The sequence below is a fragment of the Babylonia areolata genome, chromosome 1 (assembly GCF_041734735.1).
Source record: "Babylonia areolata isolate BAREFJ2019XMU chromosome 1, ASM4173473v1, whole genome shotgun sequence".
Taxonomy (NCBI): domain Eukaryota; kingdom Metazoa; phylum Mollusca; class Gastropoda; order Neogastropoda; family Buccinidae; genus Babylonia; species Babylonia areolata.
In genome coordinates this window covers 19095643-19119310 of record NC_134876.1, presented here as the reverse complement: position 1 = coordinate 19119310, position 23668 = coordinate 19095643, and the positions used below count along the sequence as shown (strand labels likewise).

At 38.2% G+C, this 23668-nt stretch overlaps 2 protein-coding genes across 7 annotated transcripts in view; one reads left to right on the top strand and one right to left on the bottom strand.

The window, feature by feature from the left end:
* The window catches only part of LOC143280435 (disco-interacting protein 2 homolog C-like), a 79294-nt gene extending 69586 nt beyond the window's left edge, over positions 1 to 9708 (bottom strand). For all 5 annotated transcript variants that reach the window (XM_076585078.1, XM_076585092.1, XM_076585086.1 and 2 more), the window contains exon 1: positions 9571 to 9708. In XM_076585078.1, the coding sequence (XP_076441193.1) occupies positions 9571 to 9655 (85 nt within the window). In that variant the 5' untranslated portion in view covers positions 9656 to 9708. The remainder of the gene's footprint in view (positions 1 to 9570) is intronic.
* A 28-nt stretch (positions 9709 to 9736) lies between these two features.
* On the top strand, positions 9737 to 23491 carry LOC143280470 (uncharacterized). 2 transcript variants are annotated; one of them, XM_076585134.1, is made up of 8 exons: positions 9737 to 9868; positions 13395 to 13486; positions 14996 to 15077; positions 16167 to 16287; positions 16973 to 17101; positions 17605 to 17666; positions 18264 to 18381; positions 20570 to 23491. In XM_076585134.1, the coding sequence occupies exons 2-8, from the start codon at positions 13402 to 13404 to the stop codon at positions 21530 to 21532; spliced, it is 1560 nt and encodes a 519-aa protein (XP_076441249.1). In that variant the 5' UTR covers positions 9737 to 9868; positions 13395 to 13401; the 3' UTR covers positions 21533 to 23491. The 2 variants fall into 2 exon arrangements, with proteins under 2 accessions (XP_076441249.1, XP_076441241.1); XM_076585126.1 differs by having other exon boundaries at positions 9763 to 9868; positions 13392 to 13486.
* The last annotated feature ends 177 nt before the right edge of the window (positions 23492 to 23668 follow it).

Below are 23668 nucleotides of genomic sequence, written 5' to 3'. Positions count from 1 at the left end.
TAAAGTGCTTTCTGCAAGCGATTATGCATCACCCCTCAAGTCTGTGATTCACGTCTGGCTTGCTGCTGCTCCAACAATAAACTGGGTTGTTAAAAAAAAAAAAAAAAAAAAAGAGCCCAGCCCTTATCCTGACTACACAATCAGGGTATTATTCGTACACGGGTATTATTTTGACCGCTTTGACGGCAATGAAGCAAAGCAACTAAATGATTCAACCGGCATAGCATGCATGTTCTTGCCAAACAGACACGCAAACATTGTGCGTTTGCACATCCTGTGTGCTCCGTTATGCGTGATCTCGTATTTTGCACGTGCAGTCTGTGAGCAAGTGTTCAGAGTGCAAGTTCTATCTTACATCGCTGTCTACACATCACAAGGTCGCGCAGCACATCGTTTTTTCATCATTTCTACTGGGATCGTTCGTGCGCCTTTTTGGTCAAGTTCTGCGCTGAATCTGGTTGGGCTATAATTCTGAGTAAGCGAACAAAGAAAGACTGAATCAGTGAATGGTTAAAACTAGTTAACAATAACGCGATTAATTTTTATTTAATGATACTGGCTGTTGACCACAAACTATCCTTAAATGAGCAATCATTATTTCTGACAAGAAAAAACCACAGACGGCACAAAATGTTCGCAGCAATGACACACCAACACTATAACCAAACGATAATCTACAGTGGATTATCTGTCCATGGAACTGAAATATAAGCCTACGTAAGTAGTAGGCCTATTCAAAAAATGAAAAATAAAAAAGGGGGTGGGGGGAGAACCAGAAATGATTATGAACGTCTTCTGCATATATCAAATGCAAAACAGGCACAATGTACAGAATACAAGAAAGGGGCTGAAGGAGGGGACTTTTTAAAATATTCTATTTCATTTGTGTCAGTGTTCGTTTGTTCTTTAGTTTAGCGTCTTTTCACTATCAGTGATATTAGACGATTTTTTTTTTTTAAGACAAAAAAAAAAAAAAAAAAAAAAAGGAGGGGTGGGAGGGGAGAGGGAAGAGGAAAACAGAAAAGGTAGAAAACTACAACAACAACAAAAATTCAAAACTAACATGCAATTACATTTAACAGTAACAATTCAATAATGACAATAATAATCAGAAACCATTAACACAATTCTGAAGTACATCAAAGGAATGTATAAGTAGGGCTATGAACTAATGCCTGTGAAAGTTCGACCATAACTCGTCAGAAATATCTTTCCAAAAATCATCTGCAGAATAGTTATTCTCTTTGAAATACTTGGGCAAGAAGGTGCGTAACTGCTGACAGTGAAACAACAATGATGCAAGCGGAACAAAGTGTATCATTCTGCATGCCTCCTTTACGCGCGCGTGAGTGCGTGAGTGAGTGAGTGAGTGTGTGTGTGTGTGTGTGTGCGTGTGTGCGTGCGTGGTAGGGGAGAGCAAGGGGAGGGGGGCGGACGAGGGGGAGGTGGAGGGGGGGATTCAGGAAAAGAGGGGATAAAAAGAGAAAAAGACGGAAAACAGATATTAATGGGGGCGGGGGAGGGGGGGGGGTAGAGGGGAGACACTGAATCACATTATCTGATTCATACTTTTTGTTTCTTCTTCTTTTTTGACATGGCGCAAAGTCGATAGGACCAGATTTCCAGAGCTGTAAAACTGTTGGACAAGATAACGTCGCGAATGTTAATGTTTCCAGAAAGGTTTCGCCCAACAGAGGAGGGTGGGGCCAAGAGATGAACAGTGTCGATTTTCTTCTTCAGCACAAACGCACGGAAGCTCTCAGAATCTGCAGAAAAGTCCTTAGTAACAAAGCTCCGACAAGTTTTCGTTCGCTCCATCCCCACTCCCCGCCGACTGGCAAAACAAACCAGTACGGAAGATAGGGCCTCGGTGTAAACACGACAGCTGGCCGTGATAAACTGCCAGCCAAAAATGATTCATTTTCTTGGCGTAACGCGCTGTCAGGGGCTTCAACACTTGAATGACTGCCCGTGTGCTTGCTCATCGACGCCGCGAGGCCTTGACCCACTGTCGAAGAACATGAGATGTAGACCTGACCGTTGCAGCACTGGTGAAAAGTTTACGTTTTTGAAGTGTTTTATTTTATTTATTTTGTTTTTAATTTAATTTTTTTAATGTATAGAACTACGAGCTACATGCTGATAATAGCAGAATTCTGCATCGTGCTAGATGTAACAGGCAATGAAATAAGACATTCAAGATGCAAGAGTGCGCGTGCGAGCGTGTGTACATGTACATGTATGTGTGTGTGTGCGCGCGCACACACACACACACACACACACATCTGAGAAAGCGAGAACAAGAAAAAAATCTGTCTCTCTCTCTCTCTCTCACACACACACACGTAGGCACAGACACTCACAAACACGTTCTCTCTCTCTCTCTCTCTCTCTCTCTCTCTCTCTCTCTTCCATCTAGTTTGTCAGTTAACCTTTGAATAATGGCACTGGAAACCTTTTGCAAACACTTCAATTTGAAGAACAGAACTATCCCAATGGGGATGTGAGAACAGTAATAATCATGCTGCAATTGCAACACTGGTTGCATGCAATCTAGGAACTGTGGGAGGCTGAACGTCCCTTTTTTTCATTCCTGGCAATACAAAACACATGTATGTTTGACAAAAGACCACACACACACACACACATGCACACAGAGTGCCACAAATACACACACACAGTGTCACACACACACACACGCACACACACACACACACACACATACACACACACACAGTGCCATACACATACATGGTAAAACACACACACACACACACACACACACACACACACACACGGCAGTACTACCAAATTGCTCTGAAAGCCATGTGCTTATGATCGTAAATCACAGAAGCCAAGGCAGACCAAGTTTAAAGATGACATTCAAGAATGGGAGACTGGGACAGCAACTCAAGATGTACTATATTAGCATTACAAATGACAGCACAGTAAACTGTAAAGTGAGACACACACTGACCAAGATTTTAAGAATGACACACATGCCTCCAAGGAAGGTAAATTAGGCTTTCCTGTATCAGTTTTGATGTGGAAAAAAGTGTAAAATATACGAAAAAGGTGTGAAATCACTTAAATGTTTGTTCAACTTTTGATACCAACTACCAAGACAGGAAAATTTCTTCTTTATGAATATGTTTCCAGATTCAGGAAATCTATACCAATGAATAATTCTTTCTTTCTTTTTTCTTTAATAAGCTATGAAGAATTCTGAAAATAATTTATGCAATTCAAACTATCTAAAAATAAAAATAAAATAAAAACTTTAATAGGCTCATAATCAACTGAATGCCCAATTCTGTGCAGATGTTACAGAATTGGGACTGAGCCAAAGCTAAAAGACAGTGGGTTTTTTGTGTGTGTGTGTGTGTGCGTGCGCGCGCGCATGCTCATGCATTTGTGTGTGTGAGAGAGAGAGAGAGAGAGAGAGAGAGAGGAGCGTTTGGGGCAGATATGTAATTGTCTAATACAACCAGTTTTTAATTCAACTTATTGCTCAGCGACATACATCCATGCATGTGTTCTCATACTCATCCCTTTCAGATTTCCTAAATCAAGTTATACCACGAAACACCTTTTCATAAGTTTCTGTGCAATATCATTCTCACTGGGAATTGATGATCTGACCAGTAAAAGCAGTAAATTAATAATAATTCCCCTTGGAAGTTTTACATGATGAAGCAGAACACACTGTTTATAATGTGAATTGATATAATGTTGACGGTTGCATTACTGCTGCCGTTTGCTTTGGCTCACCATTTTAGCTGTGCTGTTCCATATGCACTTGTATTGTTGCAGTGCATGGTTTGTTGGTTTTTTTGTTGTTGTTTTTGTTTGTTTGGTTGTTTTTTGGGGGGTTGCTGTTTGGGTTTTTCCCCCTTTTTCTTTTTATATAGCCTAACAGTAACACAAACCCACACTCATTTCATGCCAGACACTCCAAAGTACAAAGAGCATTTGTTTTGCTTGACAGCTTTCCTTAACATCTGCAGTTAAACAAAAGTACATTTTTATGAACATATATATGTCTCTCCTAAGTGTTTTCTTAGTCTAAAATCATCTGAAACACACTTATGTCTATTTAATGTTTATAAACACTAACCTGATGACTATTACTAGGACTAGTATGTATGGACAATAGATGTTGACAAATTGTCGCTACTTCAGTACTGGACAGATTAACTTTTATGGTGAAATCATAGACCCATTTCAAGATGATTTATTTTCTATCAACCTGCTGTCAGAACTAAGCAGAGGAGATAAGGAGGGGAGTAGAGGGGTAATAACTAAATAAGGTGTCAAAAGCTTAGGCAGAGCAGAGACAAAGAAATTACAGGATGAATGGCTAGGGCAAGAGGGTAAAGAAAATAGTGCATCACTTTGATTTTGATCAGTGACAATGTCATCAAGCTGGAACCCATGAATCTCAAAATGCATGCTCTCTCTCTCTCTCTCTCTCTCTCTCTCTCTCTCTCTCTCACACACACACACACACACACACACACACACACGTGTGTGCGCGAGCACACACACACACACAAACTGGGACTAAAGTAAAACTAAAAGAACGATAATAGGATGGGATGGAAAGTGGGTGGGAGCGTAAAACTGACTCTGAAAACAGCTGTTGGTGCTAATTACTATTCCTGATGCAAAGAATGCTTTCTACCTGTGGGAAAGTTGCTGCAGTGGAAATCTGGCACCACACCAAGAGCATAACACTAAAGGTGCCTTTACTGCCAGCCGGTTTCTTCCCAACTTTCCTTTCACTATCCAGCATAACAGCAAAAAACCTTTGGATGTGGAGTTAAAACCAAATGACACATAAAATGGTGGTATTCAGCTATTTTTGTCACAAAAACTCAGATGTACTGAGATGTCTGTGGCATTTCAATGGTATTTGGAGGAACACAGTTCTGTAGTGCCTGTACTGTTCATGATGTATAGTCACAAAACAAAATAGCAAAGAATTATATATTTTATTGTGTATAAATGAAATCAGACTGCATTTAAATTTTCAACTATGGTAATACAGTTAATTAATTCAGTTATTACCTTTCAAAATGGGAAGAAGAAAAGAACCTCTCATAAAAACGTATATCGAATTATGTGTGCCTATTTGTTTTACAATGTTATGTTTTACAGAACTCAAAAATAAATCAAACTACTCCATAACTAGCACCCGCGTATGTTTTGCATTACAGTAATTAATTTGAAATTTTTCCATGGCAGTTTGCACTCTGTGTGTATATAGTAATCGACGAGAGTGAGTATGTTTGTGTGTGTGTGTGTGTGTGTGTGTGTGTGTGTGTGTGTGTGTGTGAGTGTGTGTATGTGTGTGTATGTGTGCATACCCGTAAGCGTACATGTGTGTGTGTGAGTGCATGCATGTATGTGCATGTCTCAAGCGTGTGTTGACACCATAACACCACAAACCACTGTTTAGCCATGCAAACTGATAATTCAAAAACCATATTTATACACATGTAATAACAAAAATTATCACTGAAACAATTAAAATCTTTTACCTTAAAGTGATAATTAACTAAGTTGATGTTAAATGATCAGTCACTCCAACATGAAATGGTGAATGTCCTGAATTACCGTCCAAGCCAAGAGAAAGCAGTGATGTAAAGGATGTGACACTTCCTCTGTTGTTGCCAATTCCATAGGTTTGTGGCTGGCCTTCCACAAAGCTTCCAGCAGGACGGATCTCAGGCCACATCCTTATATACTCATTCTTCATTCTCTGCGTTTTCTTCATTGTATTTATGCCTAACAGTCCACTGTGTTATGACAACTTTCTACTTCTATTGACTTTGTTACCTTTTTACTGTGAAGTGTAGCTTCCCTTTTACCAGAAGGAAATGCATGGCTAACATGTTTAGTTTGCAAAAACACAACAACAAAAATACAAACTGGACTGCATACTAAATAACCAACCCATTATCAAAATTATCAATTAGTCAAAGCCAAAACACTGAGTAGTGACTGACCCTTTATCTAAGCTTATTCTTTCTGTTGCATCATATTCCCAAATCATGTTTTACAGGAGGAGAAAATCAGCAACTTGAACAACCAAGAACCTACTCTATACCAAGAGTATACAAATTAAAATAATCTACTCCTCTCCAACTCCAACTATGACTCCGTAAGAGTCCAAGTCAACAACTTTTCCATATTATGACATTGCACTGACGAAAAAAAATTACTGGAATCACACTCAGACGCTATGAAAACATTATTTTTTTCTACTGTTTCATTGAATGTCCGAAACTATCTTCACTGATTTTCTCTGCAACTAAGATTTTCCCCCAACTGCTTCATGTTCTCAATCTCATTAGAACTCCTGTATGTTCCTAACACAGATTCACTCTGCGGTTCCAAGTGAGCTCAACAGATAATAATAATAATTCATACTAAAACAACCATGTACAATTATCATCGCTTGACTTAGAAAACGGCACTTTCAGCTTTTTTTCTGATCAGAAAGATTACAATACACTAAACTAAAGGCAAACCCTTGTCACAAGGGTTCCACTTGTCACAGTACGGCATCAAACACAGTAAACACTGACATCATCCGAGAACCGCCCCAACCTACAAGTGCACAGCCTGCAATGCAAGGATACAACCAAACATTTACAAGTACCAGAAAAAGCACAAAGGGCTGTACATGTGTACTCTACAATGCCAAGGCACAGACTGCATGCCATATTGTGTTACATTCTGACCACTCGCCTTGTCAAGAGTTTGTCTCATTTCTGCAACTAATACCGCCCTCATTACTGCAGCGTAACATAAGCCACTCTGCTCTTAGGTTCCAGCTCAAAAGGGAAGAACTCTCAAACCAGGCCTGGTCAAGAGGAAACCCACTCTTCATTCGATGGCAGTTCAGCAGAGTCTGGTACAGAGCCCGCCATTCATAAAAAGGAAGTCTAACCATTTGCTTCTCTCCCAGACTTTTTAAGGTGAGTTACTTTATAAACTTAGTACACTTCAAGATGACTACTGTCTGAATTGTCAATATTTGAAATTGAATACATTATTATTCTAAGCAAAGCTCGACCTACTTTTGACCTTATGTTGCACACACACACACACACACACACACACATTTGTTTGAGATGTTTCAAAATGTTCCAAGCTACAGCAGAAGACAAGGAGACCAGAGTGTGTATGTGCACTTGCATGCATGTATACTGGGTGTGTGTGTGTGGTTGTGCATGTGCGCGCACACACACACTTGCATGCATATGTATACTCTGTGTGTGTGTGTGTGTGTGTGTGTGTGTGTGTGTGTGTGTGTGTGTGTGTGACTGCAGTCTGAGAGCATAAAAAATATATATGTACTGCACTACATTAATACATGTGGCTTAAACTTGAGCATTTTTCTCTCTCTCTCTTTCTCTCAATGAACTTGAGTTTCATGATCAGAAGAAATGTCAACAATAAAAGAAAATTAAAATGATAGACTGGATAATTAACACTAACAGTAATAACAATGGATGCTATCCTGTCACTTGCTTTTCAATGCTCCTGAACTGTTTTACAAATATACCCTATATGATATATTAATAAGTTTTGACTGGTTCTTTCTACAGTTTAATGTAATTTCAAATTTTGAATTACTAAATAGTAAATTATATGAAAATCACCTTTAAAAATACAAAAAAGCAGGCTGAATAACACTGAGCAACTGAAGTGACAGTTTAATACATAATCTTATTTATCTTAAAACAATGCTAGGCCACACATCTCATTCTGATCAAGTTAAAAAAAAAATAACGAATTAATTATTCATTGTGAAGTTCATTTTTCTAGCCTAGGATTTAAAAAAAATATTTTTGATACCAATGGTTAAAAGAATTTTAATACCAATAATAACAGCACTGTCATTGTGGCTATGACCTGGTCTCTTTAGACCCTCCACATACATTTATGTGCACCATTTGTTGTTTTTCAATGACAGACATTCACAGATTCATGGTAATCTTATTATGTTGTTTACCACAAGGCATAATTGATGTGATGCTTCAACTGTCATAAATCATCACCAAAAAAATCTCTTTTTTTTTCTTTTTTTTTTTAAGTAGCCAAAAAAAGAAAAATGAAAACGGAAAAGTGATATCTGGCAAGCATATCTAAGTAATTCATATTTACTAATTCAAAAAAAAAAAATATCATTATGAAGTAGCTGGGCATCAATCCTCAATCGATATGAAGCTCAGTGCTTCGCAGAAATCCAAAGAAGAATGTCACTTGACTACAATACAGTTATCATTACATCTGGTAATTTTGGTGAAGTTTCGTCAGTAATTAAAAAATCGGAAGAAGTTAATTGGTAATTTTTGTGGGGAGATTTGACAAATATGGTGTCAGGAGGTGGTGATGGGGGTGACCTATCTGTCATTCTGTGGGTCAAGAGCTGGATTCCAAGTTGGTCTTTTTTTGTCGTTCTGAAGACTTACGCTGTTTTAGTTACACAGACTGTTTCCATCAGCGATTAGTGAAAAGTTCATGCAGGACAGCAGCGAATGCAAACTCAAGAATCAAGAAAGGCCCCCATTTTCTAGTAAAATGCTGGAACTGAAAATACACAGACTTTCACTGAACGAGAATTGAATGTTACATCCGTTAACTATTCAGAACCGATGTCAAACTGCTCGTTTCACACAAATCGAGAATTGATGCCTTGTGCCAGCTTTAGAAAAAAAATTTTACCTGTTTTATTTGTCTTCATAAATTCATGTATTCAAACATTACTGTTTACATCATTATAATACATACATTTGTGTACATGTACAAACCATAAACAAAAACCAAAAAATGGAAGATAGGTCATTAAAAATTATATATCAGCACTTTTTAGTTCCACACAATACTTAAACTTTTGTTAAATAAAAATAGTAATAATTCAATTGTATTTCACTATTTGTAAACTGAGAGTTTTAAATAAATAGATATAAACATACTTCTTGTTAACACATGGCATTTGTTAAATATGTTGGATTTGCTAAGTATGTAATTCATGCATGTGCACAATAGTCTCGTGATAGTCTAATGTGAATGTCTACTCGTGTTCCTGTCTTCAGCCACTATAACTGAGGTTTCGGAAGTCAGACTGAACATTCCAATAGTACTGTTTTAAAAGTATACATCTCATTATCTATTTGCGATATCTGAGAATGCTGATGAACGGACTCTAAATCTAATGACCAGTGAGAAAACGGAAAAGAAGCAGACAAGATCTATCACTATCAGTTGATGAACTGGAGTCTACTGATGAACTGGAGTCTACTTTTTTTCCCCCGTCTGTAACCAGGTCAGAAACATTATCATGTCCAAACGGCGTTCAAAATTCTTCTAAACAATTACATGACTACTGTTTTTCTAACAGCTGATTTTCTTCCAGATTCAATTTATAATCTGTGAGGCAAAAACAAAGAACACAACATAAGAATGCTGAAGACAGAATGGTCTAGGAACTCCGTACCGGAGGATAATTATGTATGAAAATGACAAGGAAATACACAGGTCTTGCAGGATGCCTACCTTCAGAAAGCTCCAAATCGAGCTCGGCAAGCTTCTCCCTTACATCTTCAGGCAAGGATGCAACATCTACCTCGACGCCAGCCATGATCTGTTTCAAGGGTTCAACGAAAAATACACTTCACATAATATCACGACGAGCTATTGATCCCATATCGCCATTTCAGAGAGCACCACCACACCTAGCAAACTCTCGCGAGATTAGCCGCGAAGTAATTGTGGCTGGAGGAGGCAAAAGGGCTGCCTCGTGATTTGTTTTCTGATTGCTTCGGCTTACATTATTCTTATTAACGTTGTTCTGGTAAGAATGTTTTTATGAATCCTGATATATATTGCTGTGTTAACATCCTTAACTGTAATGTTGAATGCAGATCAGAAATCATATGGTTGGATGGCGAAAGTGTGTCATTGTCGAAATGAAATTCTTGATCAGGATGTTTTGAGTGCCTTTGTGAATGACTCACTCGCTTTGTGTGCCTTAGTAACTGATTCATAAACTCACTAAAATACTGTTCGTTTCCGCACGTATTTGCTCATCATATCAGTTATCATTTAAAGAAAGGACCGTGCTCACTTTGTATGTCTTTCAGCCATTGTACGCACTCATTTCACATGGTAATATGATTTATAAGTAAATCTGGGCCTTTACCACATAATAAATTATTCCCACATATTCCCATACAAAAGTAATAATCTAAAAAAGACAGACTAAATAGTTACATCAGAAACTGTCCGAGGCAATAAAAGGCTTCGCTACTCAAACAGTGATAATATTTTGTTGTCCCCTCTCTATGAATAGAGTACACAAGTGCAGTCCTCCAAAACTTCCGGTCATGCTTGAAGGAACTATTTTGAAACCGAGGATTGTGTCCACTTCCACGTGTTTTCAACAGTAGACTTTTTGTGTTGACGACTTTTGTCAAGATACTGCAGACTGGGAATTATATAATTTCCTGTTTCACCACTTGTGTACATGTTCGTTTTTCGGCTGCCATGTAAGTTTACTTTTGGTTTAACAGTAGTAGTAGTGATAGAATAACAAGATCTTGACTGTGATCACTCAGTCAACGGGAGGAAGGAAGTAGTAGTACTCGTCGTGACTGGCAGGTCATCTGCCTTGACCTCTCGGCCGTTTTTATGTCCCCATCGAATCTTCATCTTTACTTCATTCTTTTTATTTTGTTTATTTATTTTCTTCTTTTGTTTGTTGTTGTTCGGCGGGATGCGCAAGTATGCCTCTGTAAGAACTTTGCTTTCATTCATCTAGTAGTAGTAGTAGTAGTATCTGCCTCGACCTCCCGGCCTTTTTATGTCCCTATCGAATCTTGATCTTCGCTTCTTCCATTATGTTTTATTTATTTATTTTCTTCTTTTGTTGTTGCTGGTCGGGGTACGCAAGTACACTTCTATAAGAAACTTTGTTTTATTCATCATAATCAAAAAATTATTCTTTTAAGATGGTGTTGGTGTCAAGGAGATTTTTGAACGTGTTAGTATTTTGTGCAAGTTTAAGTTCGGTTGGTAGTGCATTCCATGTTTGAGCAATTCGGTTAGCCGATGAATTTTTTCTAGTGTGAAGGTCATTTATAAAAATAGTAAAAGGTACTGGTCCTAGAATATTTCCCTGCAGTAATCCACTGCAGCTGTCAGCCTCAGAGGAGTACTCATCACTAACTCTGACTTTCTGAGTTCTTTCTGTCAAAAAATCTCTTGTCCATTTGTGTAAGCTAGCGACTGTACCATAAGCTTCTAGTTTCCTTTATTACAATCTTTCATGTGGCACACTGTCAAAAGCTTTACGGAAATCTAGATAAATCATATCTACAGGATCACCTTTGTCAAGTAACTTAGTAATTTCCTTATATTTCTCCTGTAAAAGCTGTGCGACACAAGACCTTTTGCTTTTACAAGTTCTAGTTCTAAAGCCATGTACTGATGTTGGCAGCATACACTAATAGTAGTATAGTAGTATCCATGCAAGAAATAATGGCATCCCTTACAAAGGATTCCAGAATCTTACATTTGATGCAAGTCAGACTGACTGGTCAATAGTCTCCTGGCTTGGACCTAGATCCTTTCTTAAAAATTGCTGCTGTAGGTTGCACTGCACATCTTGGCTGCAGTTCATTTGAACCATGAATTTATTGCACTCTGTTATCTGGTGCGCCTAACATATGGATGAACATTGAATAATCCTAATGATTTTAAGCAGTTTGATTTAGGGGAGGTATCTTATAATCCAAAACACCATGTGGAATTAAGCCTTTCACTTCAAACCACAGATATATCCACACTTTGGGGGTAACTACATTATCAACGGTCCATCCAGTCACTTGAGTACTCTTACTTCCTTTTACAAATTGCAGCTACCGCGATACATGTTCTAACAAATATCTCAGCTTGTTTTGATTTTGATCTATGGTTGTTGTTGTTTTTTTACATTCTGAGCAATATCTTAGCATGTTTTGGCTTGATTTTGATATATTTTTGTTGTTGTTTTGTGAAGTGAGAAGTTATTCAGCATGTCAGCTTGGCCTGCCAAGACTTACGGTGCAGAAGAAATGGCTGGAATTTTGTTTGATTTTCCACACGTTAACAATAGCAACTACAAAATGTGATAGGAAGCAAAGTAATGTTGTTGTTGATCAGCTGAAGTAATTCTGGTATTAATCCTGATGATGATTGAATGCTACAAGGGACACTGACAGGAAGGGGGCATGTTAGAAGTAAAACCCAATATTTTAGCTTGAAACCTTCATTTGGGGGTTTTCATTTACTATGAAACACTCCAGATGAAGACTTTAAACCAAAATATTGTTTACAGTTAGCTTTTGTATTGTAACGCTGTGTGAAAGTGTTTGTAGACCTGTGTGTTCTTGGTTAAAACAATATAATATTGAAGGAAAAACAGAATTGCACTTGGTGGTTGTGTCTAGTACATCAGCAAATATTTTTGTACCATTCCACCCATAAAAATTAAAATAGACTTCTTCTGTTTTTCTTGTTTTGTTTTTTTGTTTTGTTTTTTTCTTTCTTTTTTTTATTATAAATGTTTTGTGTTTGTTTTCTCAAAATCTGGGTTATCTTCCCCAGAATTATTTCATCCTGTCAACATTGAACATTATGATAATTATTTTCTCCATTCATTTTCCTGTAAGAAGACATATACTTTTAGTTGTACATACTTTTTAGCTGTTTTAAGCTTTTTCTTCTTTTTTTAAAATTTTTAGATGGGTGATTATTTTGTTAAGAAATTGAAAATACTTATGGAAGTTGAAGGGTTTTTTTTAATTTAAAAAAAAAAGTACAGTACATCAGAAGAGGAGAAAAAACCAGTAAACAAAGAAGTTAAAGGAGAGAGAATGAACACAAGAATAAGGTAGCACTACTAGGTTATGTTTGCTTCTGATGAGTGATGGTATCATTCAGCTTCATGCTGCCTAACACAGAAATGAAGCCATTACTATTTATTATACTTGAAGTGAATTACTTTATGGATAACCTATTTCAATTGTAACAGATTCTGAGATAGATACATGTATATAAATAATGTTTTAAAACAATTACATCCTTTAGAAATACATTTAACTTCAAACCCATTCTCAATACTAAACACATATGTACAACATGTGCATGCACACCTACAAAAAGTCCTAGATGTTGCAGATTTTGCTGAAATACAAGTAACTTTACATTCACACATTTGTTTTCTTACATGTTCAGATATGAAGTAGTAAGGAGCGTATCCAGCAAAAGTTATTAGCTTGTGCTGTGAATTTTTTCACCTTTTAAAAATATTTTTTACCATTTTCATTATTTTCCAGAAGACCGAAAATGGATCAGAATTTTCGAAAGCGCCTGCAGAAAACACTGTACTGTGGGGAACTGGAGCCGGAGCATTGCCCTTTAGTTCTGACAGGTTGGTCTCCTGTTTCCTGTGAATGTGTAAATAAATCTATACTTCAATTACATATTAACATTTGATTCCAGTTCTTTACTGAGGAATTTTATCACTCACTCCTTTTCTCTCTCTGTCTCTGTCTCTGTCTCTCTCTTTCTCTCTCTGATGTCCTGTATAAATGCTGATACCATTCGAAAGTTGTGTCTTTATGAAGCATATGAATTTATTATATATATAAAAGAATAGAAAGTGCACTAACATAGTACTTGCTTGAAAGAAAAAAAGACAGGAATGAAGCACACCCCTTGACTATAGGCAAAGGCCTTTGCTCAATAAACCACTCTCATTCTTATTCATGTATATATATATTGTCTCTCTGTGTCTCTCCTCCCTCTCTCAAACTGTGCACTCCCTCCTCCCCCACTCCACCTCTCTCTCTCTCTCACTCAAACTTATCACCTCTGTTATTTGTAATATGCTGCCAACATGGCGAGGTAAAAACGGTCATACACATAAAAGCCCACTTGTGTACAAAGTATATGAGTGAACATGGGAGTTGCAGCCCACAAACGAAGAAAAAGTAATAAAGTTTAACATGTACAATGTTCAGAGGTTGAAAGTTTGATGAGGTGGTTGGGTGGGCAGAGCGCAGAGGGTTGGGCAAAAGCAGGGAGATAACATTTCTTCTTCTTTTTCTCCGTTCATGGGCTGCAGCTCCCACGTTCACTTGTATTTGTACAAGTGGGTTTTTTCGTTTATGACTGTCTTTACCCTGCCTTGTAGGCAGCCATACTCCGTTTTCTGGGTGGATAACATTTAAGAAATGATTAATAGGCAGTAATGCACTCAGGCACATTACACCGATAATAGAAATATATGCAAAGATATAGAAATTTATACTAATATAGCAGCCTGTTGTATTATATTTACTATGCAGCCACATGATAAATATAGCAGCCTGCTTTCTGTCATGTATGCCTGAGGTTCTCAGCTTTAAATCAGTGTTTGATTTCAAAGAATCATTTTCTCACTAGTTATATCCACAGCTAGATATATATCTTCTTCAAACTGTCCAGAATCAAAAGAATGATTGTTTGAACTACTTTACTTTTTTTTTTTTTTTTTCTTTTTTTTTTTTTGACTTCAGGCAATAATACCAGTCTTACATTCTGGTGCTAAGTACAGGATATATTCAATCATAGATTGTGAAACAGTAGAACTTGATCTTCCATAATCTACATGCAGACAAACAGTTCTGCAGCCAAAAAGCCAAGTATGACATATTGTGATGATTAAGCAGTTCTTAGTGATGGTAAAATATGAGTGGATTGGTCAGCATTGCCTTATTAGAGAATGTTCCATCTATCCAGGCCAAAACAGAAAATTAAACCAAACGGATGTTGTTTTATTCTACAAGTTAATATTTGTATAAATTGTATTTTGGTTTTTGTTATTCACTTACCTCATTGCATGTTTTGCTTTTGTCACAAATATTTAATGTTAATATTGGTGTTTCATGGTTTCCAGAGCTGGCAGTTGAGTACTTTCAGGATCTTGCACCCCATAAGCTGGACTATGTGGATCTTCAGTCTGCCTCAACTGTCACAAGGTGTCTATGAAAACCCTCCCAAGCCTACACCATATTTCCACCCCAGCAAAAATGCTTGTTTTAGGACATTCTGAGGATGGAAAAGCTGTTTTGACTTCTTCTTCTTCTTTTTTTCTTTTTTTTTTCATATTTTTCATCCAGGAAAACTGGTTCATGGAAAATTTGTAATTTGAGTAAAGTTCCATTTTAACTCCCAGACACACTGCCACTAGTTACACTAGTTAGTAATTATCAAACAAGGGTACCCCATGTTTGCAAGATTGTGTATGAGAGTTGCTTCATCCTCTGTCTCAATCTGTTTGAAAGTTCAGAGGGTATTTTCACCCTTATTGAAGACTTGATTTAGAGACTCAGCAGAGTTTTTCCTTCAGCTGTGTACATGTGCTTGTTTTCTTCAGAAGACTGGTTTTCTGACTTTTAGAATAAATCTAAGGTTGGTTTTACTGACTCGTACCCAGAAAGGTGAAATGTAACATGATCTTTCAGAAAAGTGAAATGTAACTTGATTTTTGACAAAAATATTCGTTATTATTTTTTTCCTTTTTTCCTTTTCTTTTTTTTTTTCTTTTTCATCCTGTTCATACTAAACATGGACACTTTAGTTCACAGCCTTTGCTGCAACAACTTCATTACTTTTTGCTTCAGCTATTTGTCTGTTGAGGGTGCCATTTTAGTGATTCAGTGTCTTTTTTTTTCTTTGTGTGTGTGTGTAATGTGACAATGGTTTTGCTTGAATGGCAATTGACCAGAATTTTGCGTATTGTGGGAATCCCTGTACAGTATGCTTACTTCTGTGTCTGTGTATTGGTGCTTGACAGTGAAGTGTCTGAAAATATTTTGTTGATATTTATAATAAAATGCATTTATATTTATTTGTCCTGCAGCTCCAAGTACATTTAAGGGTACATGTGGTATGAATAAGGTACAGGAATATAATGAAAAATGATAAGGTACAGACTCGCCAAAGATGCAGTTTTTAAATTTAATTATTAACAAACTTGGATAGTTAGTATTCACTAGGCAGTAAGCAGTGATTTATCACATTCATGTTTATTTGACTTGCGTATTGAAAATGTCTGTTGACTGCAGCCAGGACTCGGTTTCTGCATCCTCTGTGGCCATGAGCATGGTGTACGCAAAACGTCTTCAGCGCAGACGTCCTGATTACATCGCCCAGGTGTCATCCTCTGACCTCTTCATTATCTCCATGGTAATGCTACATGGGACATTTTTTCCTGACTATTTACAAGTTCCAATACCTTCATTTGTTTCATATTACAGCACTCCCCCCACCTCCACACATACACACACACATCCTCCCAAGTAGGTAGCCTGTTGGGCTAATGACTGTGTGCTTGAAAAGGGCATAGGGCTTGGTCTCTGACCAGGGATAGGCGCTATGTATCGGTTTCAATCAACACATACACACACATTCCCTCCCTCCCTGCCTCTATACACTAACACCTTTTTGTTTGGTGTCTCATGGGTAGCTAAGCTTATTGATTCTCAACTATTATATTATGTGGCTTGAAGTCATTTCATACCAGTTCTCTCCTCTTCCTCACATTGCTCTTTTTTTTTTCTCTCTCTCTCTCTCTCTCTCTCTCTTGCTTTTTCCATCTAAATGTTTAACAGGGCCATAAGTTAGTAGTTAGCTGTCTATTTCTTTGTGTCTCTGGGATTGAGTTTGAACAGAAGGTGGATGAGGTAAATTTTCTAGTTAGGTAATTGTTGATACGATCAGAAGGTGATATTCTGTACTTGCAGATTTCTAGTAAGAGAATTTTAAGTAGTATAACACACAAAAATGATGATCTGTTTCTGTTTACTTCTAGTTGGATTCTGAGGGATATAATCTACTAATAATGATGCATTATGCCATTGTATCACTACAGATGATGGCCTCCAAGTACCTGTATGATGAAGGTGTGGATGGAGAAGTCTTCAACGATGAATGGGCTGAAAATGCAGGACTGGAAACAGATGAAATCAACAAAATGGAAAGGAACTTTCTGGATGCTTTGGTCAGTTTCACTCAAAAACTAAAACAATACTGACATTTCTTGTGCAGTATTATCTCTTATTGAATCAGTTCTGTTTGGGCTGTTCGGTTTTATTCATGCAGTTCCATACACTTTGTTCAGTTTCAAAACACTTTTGCGTCATGTTTCTGTGACATGTTCAATCATAGCAAGTTATGGTTAGTGTGTATGCTCTTTTGGCCAAATTTTGTGATTAATGCAATGCAAAGAACTCTAGAAAGTTGAACAAATAAGCACATTCATATAGATTTTGTATGTGTGTGTGTGTGCATGTTTTGTTGGATTTTTGGGTGTGTTTTTTTTTATATGAAAGTTACTTTTGTTAGTAAGCTGTACAAGATTAGCAAAGAAATTGATTATTTTTGGCTACCACAATGTTCATTTAAATAAGAGATTGAACACAAAAAAAACCCATCAAGCATGTCGATGGTCATTGTTAGAATGTAATAGAGGCTGTTCAGCAGTGAATATCTTATTTGTTCCAGGACTGGGATCTGTACATCAGGAAAGAGGACTTTGACCAGGCAATGTTATCCATTGAAAAGAGGTAATATCGGTGTGCATGAATGTGGTGCACTGTGTATCATTATGGATCAGTCCGCATGCATTGACACTTTTTGAAACTGAACTGAATATTCTTATTCTCCCTCATTCCACTGTGTGCGTTGGTTGGAATTTTTTGGATGCGGATCCCAATCCCAACATCAGTGACACCACCTCTACCCATCTCCACTCATTTAGACTCCGCAGGCTGCCCTTGTATTGTGACCCAAAGCCCTTGTACAAGAAATTGTAGGATATATGGTGCAAATTCAAATTCAGTCTCTCAAAAAAAGCACCTTCCATTCTGTAATTTCTGCTTGTTATGTGTGTGTGTGTGTGTGTGCACAGGTGTGTTTGGTTGCATGTTTGTGTGTGTACACACTTATTTGTGTATGATGTTTTTGATGTGTACGATGTTTTTGATGTCTGTATGTGTATTTATAACTCTTTTTTTTTCTTTTTTTTTTTGTAAATATTTTGTCTTACTCGTTATTGTTACAAGGAGCATGACATACAGTGATACACAGACCTGTGTTGTTGGAACGAGTAACACTGGACATTGGTGATTTTTATACTAATGGCGGCGTGTGTTCTGTGTCAGCATTGCCCTGAGAGAAGGCCTGAGAAGGGGTTGGTTCTCCTACACAGACCTCTGTCTGTTGCTGGATGAGACCTGGATGCAGCTGCTGGGGCCGGACAAGGGACTGGAATGGCTACAGGTACAGTGCATGTTACGTGTCAGTCGCGTGATCAGGTTCTGATCAGTTTGTATAATGCCATTCTCTCTAAGTGATGATGCAATCAGTGTATTACATTCATTTGTTTGTATGAAGCGCATTACAGTGTACATCTCTGACCAGTTACAGACAGAAGACATTGTATTATTTTTTATTACTTTTTGTCACAACAGACTTTGCTACGAGAAATTCAGGCAGCTCTCCCTGGGTATGACACATCTCCACAATGCACCAGCACCAACCTTTTTTTTTTCCTTCTTTTTTTTCTGTCCGCAGGTGTATTTGTTTTACTATGAAAGTGGAATTTTTCAACAAAATTTTTAACAAGGAAAAACCCTTTTGTTGCTTGAGTTCTTTCACACGCACGAAATGCATGCTGCACACAGGACCTTGGTTTATTGTCTCATCCCAATGCCTTGCACCCACACCACCTCTCAAAGGTTAATGAAGGGGGAAGTAAACATCGCGGTCCATACATGGACCTTGAACCTTTGGACACTCACAGTCATGCCCAATGCCACCGCTGCATGAAAATTATTTGCGTTGGCAAGGAGGGGGAGGGGGGGTTCTCAATCAGTTTGGCACCATCACTTAGCAGTTAATCATTAATGTCATCAGAATTGGCAGATGATGTCCTGCACATGCCAAGTCCAAAAGGCATAATGAACACCAACTTACTGACTGCTGCAGTGCTGGATATGCATATCACAGCCCCAGTTGCCATATCCCTGTGGAGTGCTAACACATTGTTATAGAATGAAGCAGGGTGTGGTTGCGTGTGGGAAAAGATAATACATACCTTTATTAACAGGGGAATTGATAAGTACAAGTCTTTTTACAACCAACACCTTGCCCTAAAGATGGACTAAAAAAAAAATTGAAGAAAAGGCAGGGATGGGAAGGATATAGGGCAAAAGTCACTACTGAAAGAGAGCAAAAGATGGGACTGTGAGAAAATAGTACTTTACCACAAGCTTTTAGAGAGCAGTGATGGCTCATGTTTGTAAACAAGGTGATTCTGTGTAATCATTGCAGAAATTTTTGGGTTTTGTATCAGATTTTAGGCTTATAGGAAACACTGTTTGTTTTGTGGGTTTATGTGCATACACACACACCCCATCCTCTACACACACTCACACACACACACACACACACACACACACACACACAAATGCATGCACGTCCATTCCATATGCCGTCAGGATTGTAAAAGTGCCGACACAAGTGTAAGTGATTCTTTCTAGCCCTTCACTTTCTTTCCCCCCTTTTTTCCTCCCCTTATCACATGATGTGATAACAGATACAAGCACAGTGTGCTTACTGCATGGAGTTCAACTGATGCCGGCAGCACTGGTACCAGTCCTATTTCCCTTGACCGAGATGTCAGCATTCTTGGCACTTTTTAAATATTTTTTTCCATAGGCTGATTTCCTAGATTTAGAGCAATGAATTTCAGAAATATAATAATATCCAGTTCTCAAAAAAGGTTTTCGAACTAGATAAAAATCACTAGTACCAATCAGTTTTGACGATACTCTTTTCTACAAGAAAAACAATTCATTCAAAATTGTACATAAATCAGTTCTGTTATCTTGTACAATGAATATCCATTTTGAGTTAAACTTCAGAGTAAAAACTCCACAGCGTAAGGCGCACAAGGCTTCCTCTTTGTAAGTATGGGTGGCTCCACACCCACGACGTACAGCGCTCAAAGTTTGTTCTTTGAGAGTATGGATGTGCTCACACCCACGACATACTGGGACGTTTATTGTATATTTATTTATTTGTTTATGGATTATGGATAAAACAAACTAATTTTCAGTTGGTATGTGATATGATATATTATAAACAAAGTCATGAAATTTAATGGAAGTGGCTTCAAAATTTCTTGAGTTGCTGAGCAAAAACCACGTGTGTGGGTGTGAGTACACCCATGATGTACAGGAATGGTTAAGTCTTTTTTTTTCTTTGCAACATTCTTTTTTCTCTCCACTTATGTTCATACTCAATAGTGCTTTGTCTCTTGTTTTTATAATACACAAATAAATCACTGTCAGAGTGGGTTTCTAGTTGACAAAGACAAGGATCGCATTTTCATGTGCTTGATTTTGTTGTGACTGCACTCCCACATTGCTGGTGTGGTGTACATGGTGGGGGCTGTGTGTTGCAGGTGGTGGCAGTGAGCTCAGCAGCCTACATGGTCGGAGTGATGAACATGGTGGGGTCCACCATCCTGGTGACCAACGCCTGTGTGGCCCTGTCCTCCGTCGGTCTGCTGCCTGTCCTGTTGCCTGCCCTCCACACCAACCTTGCTGCTGGGCCTGCCCTCCACACCAGCCTTGCTGCTGGGCCTGCCCTCCACACCAACCTTGCTGCTGGGCCTGCCCTCCACACCAACCTTGCTGCTGGGCCTGGTCCACTACCCGCCCTCTGTCCTCACCCAGCTCTGGGCTGTCCTGACATGCCTCCTCCAGTCTCTGGACTGCCGGACAATGAGACCAGGCAAGAGGCAGAGGAAGAAGAGTCCAAAGCAGGGGATGAGCCCTGGATGGGTGGTCAGTCCGTTGTGGATACCATACTGTCCCAGCTGATGGCAGTGCTGACCCTGAAGTCTCACCTGGCACAGTTCGTCTATGCTGTCTCTGACAACTACGCCTCCCACAGGGACGGAAACCACTCAGAAAGGAAGGTCCCCCAATACAACCATGACAGCTGCTTGGGAGACGAGGAGGGAGCAGAAGGCAGTGACCCAGAAATCACCACAAGCCGTTTGGAGTCACGTCTGTTCCACATTGGGGAAGCGCCTGCTGATCTGGACAATGTTATGGGACCTTGCCCGAAATGCAAAAAAAAAGAGGCAGATCTCTGTTCTGGTTTTGTTCCCACCCTCTCAAGCTGTGTGCAGGGCTGCTGTAAAGGTGACTGCTGGAAAGGTGGTAAAGATGACAGGGACTGGTTGAGCAGCCTGAAGGCCCAGCATTGTCATGAGATTTGTCCTCTGTACAACTGTAGAGCGCAAACGCAGTCTGCCAAACGTTGCAAGAACCAATCCCTTGCAACCATGTCCAGTCCGTTCCCAGACATTGTCATTGGATTCTCAACAAGTATGCCTCCACTTGTTTTTGCTGCCTGACCATCAGATGCTGCACAAGTGCACAGTAGCTGACTTGCTGCATTTGTCTTCTGAGATGGTCTCTGAATATATATATACAGAGATATATATATTGTATACAGTATACTATTAATAATTGTGTTTGAAAACCAAAATATGTCTGGAAATAACCTTTTGCCTTGGACTCAGAAAAAAATCTAGTTACTGGTATTCTTATTACAGTTATGGGCCATTGTGATAGAACCAGCACACTGCCATGCGTTATAGTTGCTTTAATGTAGAGAATAATGATGAAAGCAGATACAGAATATTTTTATTACTATATAAACTAAGGCCAGACTAAATGTTAAACATGTATGAAAATATTGTCAATGAAACAAACTGCCAGTCTTCCAGTGAAGGAATTAAACCAGCTGAAAAGAAATTTATGCTTCATGTTTGAAAGTGTCGTAATGGCTTAAGTTCAGTGTGTGTGTGTGTGTTTTGTTATTGTTTTTTTCTTTCTTTTTAAAAAAAAAGTTATTATATATATTGATTCCTGGCTGTGTCACTTGTCAGGGCTACCCACTGACTTTTTTCCTGAGGATTACCAGATCTCCCATTGAATGTCTTCACTCTATATTACTGATCAGATCAGAAAATATGTTTATACATACTTTTTATCAGATTAATTCACACTGTTGTATCTTCCGCAAACTATAATGATAGAAAGGAATAACTGTTTAACATTTTTGGGAAAGTTTGATTTATGTTTGAAAATGACAACAGAAAAATATTTTGTGTGCGTGAGCTGAAAAATTCCTATTTTTCTAAATGTCAGGACACTTGCACACACACATGCATGCTTGCTGACAATGATGTGCAGCCACAGATGCATGTACACTTATACATATCTAATGATTCTTACTTCATAAATTTGCACACTGAGAATCAGATGCATTCAGAAAGTAGCTGTCTGTGTATTTTACAAAGTCTGTTACTCTGTAAAAGGTTACCAAGGCATACACACTTATGCATATCCTCATACACAAACTTCACACACACACACACACTAACAGCAACCAACACAGTTTCACAAATTTAGTGCATCTTAGTACCTTCTCTGTGCAGTTAAAAAAAAAAAATTGCTGTGTACACAGTGTACTCAGAATCTGATGCATTCATAAAGGAGCTGTCTGTGTAGGGTACAAAGCCTCTGTAAAAGGTTGCCACTTCCTGCCAACATATCTGCACCACTGGGCTTCCAACCTATGATGATGACACTCTTAATTAATGCAAATTCCTTTCCAAAATCCATTCTCTCTCTTAAAACTGCTTCACTGTGAAAGTGTTGGCTCATGTCATGAACATTTAGCTTGAAAATTTTGGGAAGAGTTTTTAGATAAATGGTCTTTGTCAGCACGCAAGTTGTGACATCACTTGTGTTCATGCTACAAACATCCTATTCTTGTGATTGGTTGTTTAAAAAAACAAACACATAATGAATTGTGTTGGGGTTTTTTTTCAGAATAGTTTTGTGGGTGTTATGCATTGATTGAGCGTTGCAGTTCCCCCAGTTTCTTGTCCTTTTCAAACATGGCTGCTGTTTTACTTCCAAAACAACCCGAATACAATTCAGCTACAGTGGGAAGCCAAGGTAGTTACTGAGGTTGCACAGAATTTCAAAACGTGGAGCAGAAACTAGTGTTGATTTATTAGATTAAAGATTTCCTGCTGTTTTAAGATGGCAGCATCAGCCCTTAAGTGTTACTTTACTGCCGGTAATGACAGAATGCAGTTCATGTATGCTTTGATGAACTGAATGAGTGGTGCTCAATTTAATAGCATGAATTAGTATGACACAGTAACAGTGTAACATAATATTGAGCTTTGTGAGTGAGTTTAATTAACATATGTTTTTTAAGAAACATACTGATATACAAAGTATGAATTTATTTTTGTTTTGTAACCTCAAAATAAAAATTACTGTACCAAAACTTACCAATCCAAGCTGTTGGAGTGCTTCATTTATTCCCATTTTTCTTCTGGTGTTTTGCCTTCTTTGTTGTTCACTCTGTGTGTGTGTGTGTGTGTGTGTGTTTCATTTCTATGCAGATATACAGCAACAAAAAAATGCAAGTTTGTTTGCAATATCATCAGTGTGCATTTACAATGATC

Coding starts and splice junctions, on each gene's coding strand:
- LOC143280470 (XM_076585134.1), top strand. CDS start 13,402: ATGGATCAGAATTTTCGAAAGCGCCTGCAGAAAACACTGTACTGTGGG. Junction 16,288..16,972: donor ACCTCTTCATTATCTCCATG/GTAATGCTACAT, acceptor GTATCACTACAG/ATGATGGCCTCCAAGTACCT. Junction 17,102..17,604: donor GGAACTTTCTGGATGCTTTG/GTCAGTTTCACT, acceptor TATTTGTTCCAG/GACTGGGATCTGTACATCAG.